At 40.8% G+C, this 8,630-nt stretch overlaps 1 protein-coding gene across 2 annotated transcripts in view; it reads left to right on the forward strand.

Annotated features, from left to right (window-relative positions):
* Nucleotides 1-243: 243 nt before the first annotated feature.
* The window catches only part of ZFAND5 (zinc finger, AN1-type domain 5), a 10,924-nt gene continuing 2,537 nt past the window's right edge, over nucleotides 244-8,630 (forward strand). Inside the window, exons 1-5 of one of the 2 annotated variants that reach the window (XM_008585532.1) lie at nucleotides 244-761; nucleotides 4,628-4,787; nucleotides 5,206-5,317; nucleotides 5,920-6,023; nucleotides 8,354-8,479. In XM_008585532.1, coding sequence (XP_008583754.1) covers nucleotides 741-761; nucleotides 4,628-4,787; nucleotides 5,206-5,317; nucleotides 5,920-6,023; nucleotides 8,354-8,479 — 523 coding nt within the window. In that variant the 5' untranslated portion in view covers nucleotides 244-740. Of the gene's footprint in view, nucleotides 762-2,429; nucleotides 3,060-4,627; nucleotides 4,788-5,205; nucleotides 5,318-5,919; nucleotides 6,024-8,353; nucleotides 8,480-8,630 lie in introns of those variants that run through there. The other variant, XM_008585531.1, reaches the window with a different exon arrangement.

Consider the following 8,630-nt stretch of genomic DNA (forward strand, 5'->3'; position numbering starts at 1 on the left):
GCATCCTCCACAGGACCAGCTCCTTCCAGCTCCACCCAGGGGCCGGCCGGCGGAGCAGTGACTCGGCTCCTGGCGATGGCAGAACCGCCAGGTTCGGCCCCGCCTTCCGGACTCGCGACTGAAGGGCGGGAGCGGGGCCCTAAGCCCGCGACGTCATCGCGCTCGCCGCCGCCGGGGTGTTCGCTGACGCACAGGCCCCGCCCCCTCCCCTCCTTTGCTTCACCGCCCGAGCGCCGGGCGGAGCGCGTCAGTCGGCCGGGTCGTGGAGCCGTGTGCGTCTTTGCTAGGGGCTCGCTCGCTCCCGGGAGCCGCGCAGCTTCCCTGGAGGTGGCCGAAGCGACAGAGAACGCCGTTATTGGGCCTTCACGGCGCCCAGGCCTCGCCGCTCACGCTCCGTTCGCTCTCTTAGGCGGCCTCGCCCGCCACGCGTGGAGGTGTGAGGCGACAGGGGGCGAGCGCCCCGAGAAGCGTTAGCCGCCGCGGCCTCCGGTCCTCCCTCCGCCTCCTCGACCCCCCCTCGTTTCCCTCCTCCCACCCCCGAGCTCCGGCGGGTCCCGGCCACGCTCGGCGCTGCTGCAGGAACAAAGGAGGACCCCGCGGCGGCGGCGGTGCCACCTCCGCCTGCGGCTTCTACCCGCCCCGCCCCCGCCCCGCGGCGGCGGCTCCAGGGCCCCCGGCTCGCCCTTCCCGGAGGCTTCGGGCCGGCCTCACCGCACCGACGTCTCGCGCGAGCCCCATTCATGCATCCGGGCTTCTGCAGGGTGAGTGGTGTGGGGCTGGGAGGGGAGTGAAGGGACCGGGATGCCGCGGGCCGCAGATGGCGACGTCCAGGGGAGGGGAGCCCGCCTGCCAGCTCAGGAAGCACAAAGACGGAGGCGTCGTCCTGTCGTCGTCTCCCGAGGCCCGGCTCCCTGCGACCCGGGTTCACTCGCACACGCACGGTCGGGGGAACAATGCCTGGCGTGTGGCCTCCGCGGGGCCGGGCGAGGGTCGGTGCGGGGCGGGTGAGGCGAGCGGCCGGGCCGGCCTGCGGAGCTGCTTGCTGATGTGCATGACTCAGTGGTTTTTGGAGAAGGCCCTGCTAGGTTTCCCTGAGTGAGGCTGTTTCTTGGAGGGGGATGGGAGAACCAGTGGGACTCGAACTTGTCCTAAAATCCGCTGGAACAAGGGGCCGGGGGTGTCTGTCGTCGTGTTTTAGTTTTCTAGACGTGTCTGCGTTTTTCCCCCAAGGTCTCTTTCATGGAGGAAATGGAGCGCCTTCCCCTTTGTTCCGCGCACTTAGGCTGGTGAACGTGAAATTTTTTGCTCGCTTTCCCCGCAGTCCGTGGAGCTGTGTTTTGGGGAAAGGGTCAGGTTATTTTTATTGATTGGATACCTGCTAAGGATATCATCAAAGAGGATATTAAGATAAGTTAGTATATAGGTTACAGAGCCCCTGTTCTTAAACCTGGGATTTGGGTAATTTTCAGACTTCTGAAATCTAAGTGAGTTTTATTTTATTCCTTTTAAGTTGTTTTTTGTTTTCTGTTTTTTTGCGTGTGTTTTTTTGTTTGGCAACGGGCCAATATCAGATGATTTTTTTAAAGGTAGGATTTAAGAATTCAGTTGGTGAAAATATAACAATTTTATATTTCACGTTTTTCTTCAAATGCCCCACCACCTCAAATTTAAAGATTTGTCGTAGTTTGTTTTCCCCTATTTTCTGTATCCCAGGCCCGATGCTAAGCCTGGAAAGGAGCCTTTAAAAATCAATCTACTCCATTTGGCAAAGAGGGAACTGAGATCTGGAGAGTAAGGACTTGCCCAAGGTCACTGGCTTAGTTAGTGGCAGATTAGAGATTAGAACTCGGTCCTCAACTCCCAGGTGAGAGGGCGTTCTTGCCATCTTACATTTTATGCACCTGGCAGAACTACATTCCATGGGTGTAAAAGCCTTTTGTTTACATTTAGGGTTGAAGAATTTTCAGTTACATATCCAGGGTTTTTTTTTTCTTTTTTTAAAGCTATGAGTTAGAAGCCACAAACTATAAAAATGTGTTCTATTTGTACCTGACAGATCTAAAACATGCATGTTCAAGTTCCTAATAACTTTAAAGACACTAAACAGTAATGGTATTGTATTTTTCTAAAATATCAAGTAGGTGGGAAGTACCGTACCAAATGGCGAACAGTCACATCCTCTGCCCCCCAAAATAATTATTACCATTAAATGTGAATTCATTATACTTTGATGTTCTCTTCACTAGGCTTGGGGGTTTTTTTGTTTGTTTGTTTGTTTTGTTAAACAGCCCGACCATTTTGGCTTCGTGGGTGATTAATGATGCTTGCATCTTCTAGATTGAATTTGAGATTGTTCTCTAGTCCTCCCTACACTAGAAAAAAACCCAGCAGCCTTAATAATATTTTGTTTTATTATGTTGGATATATGAATGCTGCATCCTTAGTACTTGGGGTTGTGTAGGAGTTGGCAGGCTCTGAGATATAAATAGAAGCTGATTTCAGAGGCCCCTGTTGACTAGGCTTTATGTGAGAGCCTCCATCCAGCTCAGCCTGTCACATTGCAGCCTTGTGACAGGCTGAAGCGCTCTCCCATGTGATCTAAGCCTCTGAGAAATATTAAGGCAAGCTATGCACGTGTGATGGTATTTAAAAGCTGGCTTTGTAGGGAAAAAATCTGAAAGATGGAAAGCTATGTGAAAGATTAATATCCAGGTGTCTCTTGTGTGTGTCAGAGTTGAAGGTTATTATGAATTGAAGGTAGATGTGTTCTCTGAAAAAGGAAAGATGGAGTTCTCTGTGCATCAAAGTGGGTGAAATCATTAGATGGGTCTCCCATTTTATTTTATATAAACAGATTTGAAGAATCGGATTAAGTAAAATTACTTAATGTGGGTTGATGGGTTGAGCTTAAACTTAGGCCAGTTTGCTTTTAAAGCCAATATCAGATGACACTGGCACTTATTATATAGAAAATGTGAACTAACATAAGTCTTTAGCTGGCTTCAAGGAATGGCCCAACAATGAATAGGGCAAAGATTTACATGCTTTGTGCTTGGGAGGTATGCAAATATAAATACATAATTTATTATTTGAATGTTTTGCTCATACTCAACATTTAAAAACCCAACTGAAAGTATTTATTAAACTTCATAAATGATGTTGAAATGTTTACAGTACCCTGTTCCAAAATGAGTCAGCTAAATTCCACTTACTATTTAAAGAGACAGTATCAACTAAATTAGTACTATTGTTCGAAGTGAGTTGTGGAACTTGGTCATTCTCCATACAAGCTTGAGTGGCTTAATATTTGTATGGTGTATTTTTGCTTAACGAAAGGAAAGATCACTACCATTTAAATGTTTTAGGGAATAATTGCTAGGATTTTGGCCAGGTCACAATTGGTTAGCCCCACCTCCACCACCCTCCCTTTTCCCCCCATAATTTTGTTATAAATAGTTAACACTTATTAAAACGTTTTTTAATAACTCATTAAGAATGTATTTTAGTATGTGGTAGTTGGGAAAATGACAGTGACCACAAATTTTAGTATGCAATTTTCCTTTAATCAAATGCTCTCAAATTTGTTTTTTGTACATTTATACATATTTTAAGATGACATGCAAGACCCTGACTTTTTTTAAGTAATTTTTATTAAGTGATGTGCATTTTCTCTTACCCAGAGGAAAGCTTATTAAATTTAGGACATTACTATATTCATGCTAATTTTAACAAGATTTCTGGAAAAGCACAGCTGTATTTGCTGTATAAAGTTCTTTCTGGTAACCTAACATTAAATATTAACCGTCACTAAAGGTTATGTATTTATATTGCTTTAAGTAACTATATTGAATTTGAGCTGGTAACGTTTCATTATTTTCTAGTATCAGGAAGACAAGCACTTGTTAAAATTGATACAGCCTTTGGCTGAAAAATCTGGTTGATAATTTTTGTGTTGCATCTTTCTAGGCACTGGCATTATAGTACTCTGAAACAGATTTTCACACTTCAAATGTAGAACATGAAGAGTTTCATAAGCAGCTGACCCCTAAATTCTTGGGGGCGGGGGATGGCCTTCACAGGGATAGAACCGTGGACCTTGGTGTTACCAGCACAGTGCTCTAACCAGCTGAACTAACTGGCCAGCCCTAACCCTGAATTCTTAGAGCTTCACTTGTTGGTGCCAAGGTAGCAGGAAGGGCTACTAGCTCTCTTTTAATATGTTTTCAGCCAGTGAAGTAAAAATATGATTTGAGATGGTCTGCCTGTAGTGCAGGAGAACAGAAAGTGACTTTAAAAGTACCAGTTTCCCAAAATGTTTAAAACATAACTGATATCCAGCAGACTTTTCAGAAATTGAAACCAGGAATAGTGTCAGGTAAAATAATACATTTTAATATTTAATGATATAATTTTTTTTTGGCCCTAAAACAATTCCTTTTATGGCCTTTGTTTTATAAAGGCAACAAAACATTCGTGGTTATGTCTGCCCGCTCTTTTTAATGATTAACACAATTTGGGCTTTTGCTAGAAACAGACTTAGTGTTTGGAAATAACAAAGGTGGTGATTGTATAATACTGGTTTTATTTTGGTGATATGCTAATTTCTGAAATTTTGTTTTGTTTGTAGCAGAAAAATATGGCTCAGGAGACTAACCAGACCCCTGGGCCCATGCTGTGTAGTACAGGATGTGGCTTTTATGGGAATCCTAGGACAAATGGAATGTGTTCTGTTTGCTACAAAGAACATCTCCAGAGGCAGCAAAATAGTGGCAGAATGAGCCCAATGGGTAAGTTTCCAAGGAAAAACACATTCGAAGAACTGGTGGACAGGAAATATAGAACCAAGAATTGGGGCCTGAGACTGAGAATGCTGAAAGCCATAGGAGAGAAGACCTGACTGACAAGAGTTTGAAATTAAAGCAACAGCCCAAGTACTTGACATGACTGCATCAGGAATGAATATCTACAGACATCTAGACTGTTCAGTTTCCCTTTTTGAGGTTTTGTTTCATACTTGTATTCACTGGATATGACTTACATAGTTTTTGTTTGGATACTCACTTAAGTATAGGATTTACAGCACAGTGAATGAAAGTGCTTAAATCACTAACCTAACTAAATGCAGGTATTTGTTACTTATTAGTCTTGATACTAAGTGAGTTTTGTAGTGCTGAATTGTTTCTTACAAATCCTTTTTTGAAATAGGGACAGCTAGTGGTTCCAACAGTCCTACCTCAGATTCTGCATCTGTACAGAGAGCAGACGCTAGCTTAAACAACTGTGAAGGTGCTGCTGGCAGCACATCTGAAAAATCAAGGTAAGAATGAACATTTTAGAGTTTTTGATACTACAAAGAAGAACTTAAGATGTCTGTGCTATTCATGCAATAATACAGACGTAATATATCAGATGCCCTTGGCTTTGCATGTGTTGCACAATCAGGTGTTCCGCTGTCCTTTAATATTTGATTCTTAGGTCATTAGTAAAGATATATATAACACCCTACTCCATAACCCCCTCAAGGATACTGTGCTGAAAATGCTGTGCTTTTCTTTCCTTGTAATTGAGGTTTAGGGATTACAGAGAGACTGGAGAATATATTACAGTGCCACACAAGGTGTTCTGACAGAGCTGTCCCTTTTGCCCTTAAACACATTACAGGCACAGCTAAAAATCTGTATTTGGTTATAATATAAACTATACAAATACGCAGCCTTGAGTTGATGAGCCATTTATCAATTGCTTTCTTTATTAACCATTTATGCTGAGCATCCAGTATCCTTTTTAAAATTTAGTTTATCTAGTTCCATTTGATCATGTTGGAAATACTATAATTTAAAATTGAACTGACAACTTAAAATTTCAAAAATAAGTACCCTTAACATCTTTAAAAATAATTGTTTGCTTGAACTCAAATAGAAATGTGCCTGTGGCTGCCTTGCCCGTAACTCAACAAATGACAGAAATGAGCATTTCAAGAGAGGACAAAATAACTACCCCGAAAACAGAGGTGTCAGAGCCAGGTATGCTTTCTGTTTAATACTAGTTCAGTTCTGAATTTGTTAGCATGAGAAAGGGTTGGTGGGGGGATTCTTTCCTTCACATCGAAGGACCAAAGAGGAGGGAGAGCTGTAAAGTACAGACCAAGCAAAGAACTATCTTTGAAGTACCTTGAAGTTAAAATATTCATACTCTTTACTCTCTTCTTTCTTCTCTACCCATCCCCCCACTACCCTCACACCCACAGATGAGCAAAGTTGTAATCTAGAGACTGGATGTGTTAAGAACTTAATGAACTTAAATTTCAGGGCCATAAAGAAAAGTTTTATAGTCAAAAACAGTAACAATTCAGTCTTGATACTGTCAGTGTTGGAAGTGTAGAACCCCTATCTCATGTTTTGCGGGAGTTTAAAACTCTGTTTGGGAAAGACATTTTGGTTTTCGTTAGATAGTGGCTTTGAGACTGTGCTTATTAGCACAACCAGAAGTGCTCTCATGTTGCAGGAAAACTGACTTGCTTGAATTACCTATGTCAGGCCCTTGAAAGAACAATCTGTACTTTATATAGTGTGCATAGTTTATTTGATCAATTCATTCATCCTTGATATAGTGACTGCATTATAAAACTTGAGGCTTGTTTTTGCTAACACCGTAGCCAAGTTTGTGTACTATCTGTCCTATAAAGTCAAATTCTTAAGTTTGGCAGGTGAATCTGAGTATTTGGTATTTTCAAGTGAGTTCCATACTTCTGTAAAAACTGACCAAATTACTCTGTGTGTGTGTGTGTGTGTGTGTGTGTGTGTGTGTGTGTGTGTGTGTGTGTGTGTGTGTGTGTGTGTGTGTGTGTGTGTGTGTGTGTGTGTGTGTGTGCAAATTTACTCAGACCTTGGAAGAATAGTCTTGGGCTAGATTTGTAACTAGTCTCTGCATTTATTATTACTTAATAGGCCTTCTGTGGTTCGCTGCTATTTGCCTTTTCTGTATAGTTTTTTTCTTATCCCCCCTTCTTTCTTGTATGTCTTAGGAACCAATTTCGTATTTTTCAAATATAGCCAAGAAAGTGGCTGAACACTCCCCCACTCCCCCCCGGCATCGTACCATCATAGCATCAGGAAAGTTAAGGTTGTCATAGTAGCTTATTAGAAATAAATAGATGGGATATTATTCTCTTAGACTAATATTATGCTGTTGATCCCAGTGGGTACATTGCTAATGTAAATGAACTATAAATTTGTAAAGTTTTAGAGTAAGTTATTAAACCAGTCAGCTCGCTATAGAAGCTTGGATAAGAGCTACTAGCATTGGTGCTGACATATTGTTCAGGCAGTAATTAGCATTGCATATATAAATTTGCTATTCTTAATGTGTTTGGATTAATATTACAGCTTAAGTTTATATTTCAGGTGTTGAATTTTACATAAGTAAAAGTAAATTTTGGTATTTGTTTTAAAAAAAACTAGTAATCTGTAATTTTTGTTCATTAGGACAAATTCTGTTAATGTCATAGATGAACTAAAAAAATAAAAGCCTTTATTTTAGGTGGAGAAAAGGTGGGACTTTTTGTAAGTCATATCTCACTGTCCAAATTTGGTACCCATTTTAAATGATAAGTTTCACAAGGGGAAAATAAAACATGCACTTTAAAAACTCATGTTCTCCTTATGGAATCCTTAGAAGTCTAAAATCAAAATTTCACAAGTACTTCCTGGACTACGTTCGTTAATCTTTCAAAAGAAAGTTTTTTAAAAATCAGGTTTTTGTACGTATGACAATATGATACACATGTGAAAGTGACAAAACAATTATTTTGAAACTTTGGGATCTGAAGTTGGATTTATGGATTTGGGTTTTGTCAAAATCTGGTTTTATCTATAGGGTCTTTTCTTAATCAGCATAAAACCAAAATGACTTTTATAGCCAAGTATCTCAAGTTTGTGAACTTTATTGGGAAATAATGAACTTGAACTGCTGTAATTGAGCAGTTTGCATTTAGGAAATTGCAATGTGGTGAAACAGCATATGATCAGCATTTTCAAGGTCTTTTTAACACAGAATTAGGATTTTTGTTTTCTAGTACTGGCTATTAAGAGTGATTTTAAAGGAATTTCTTAAGTAAAGTGATCATTTTACAAAATTCAGAGGGAGTGAGTATGATGATTGGCAGGAAATTCTTAGATTTGAAAGAAATTCTGATAGTAAAATAGATTCTATTTAAAGTTTATATTTTTAAGAAAAGTTTCATCTTTCTTACTAAGAAAGAATCTACTATTTCTCTTAAATGTTTTCTCTTTTGACTTAGTTTGTCAGCCAGTGAACTCTTAACAAATTTCTAATACTTACCCTCATTTTTCAGTTGTCACTCAGCCCAGTCCATCAGTTTCTCAGCCCAGTGCTTCACAAAGTGAAGAGAAAGCTCCTGAGTTGCCCAAGCCAAAGAAGAACAGATGTTTCATGTGTAGAAAGAAAGTTGGCCTTACAGGTATTAAAGATCAGATAAGAAAAAGTATTTTACTGCCCATAATTAAGGAGTTCTTCGACACTTTCTAAGGGACTGGTTGGTCTTACACATTTTTAAAAAAAAAAAAAAAAGCCTGCCTTTCGAGAATAGAAATCGTATAACTTCGTATAAT

This window comes from Galeopterus variegatus, unplaced genomic scaffold (genome assembly GCF_000696425.1).
Source record: "Galeopterus variegatus unplaced genomic scaffold, G_variegatus-3.0.2 Scaffold3611, whole genome shotgun sequence".
Lineage (NCBI taxonomy): Eukaryota > Metazoa > Chordata > Mammalia > Dermoptera > Cynocephalidae > Galeopterus > Galeopterus variegatus.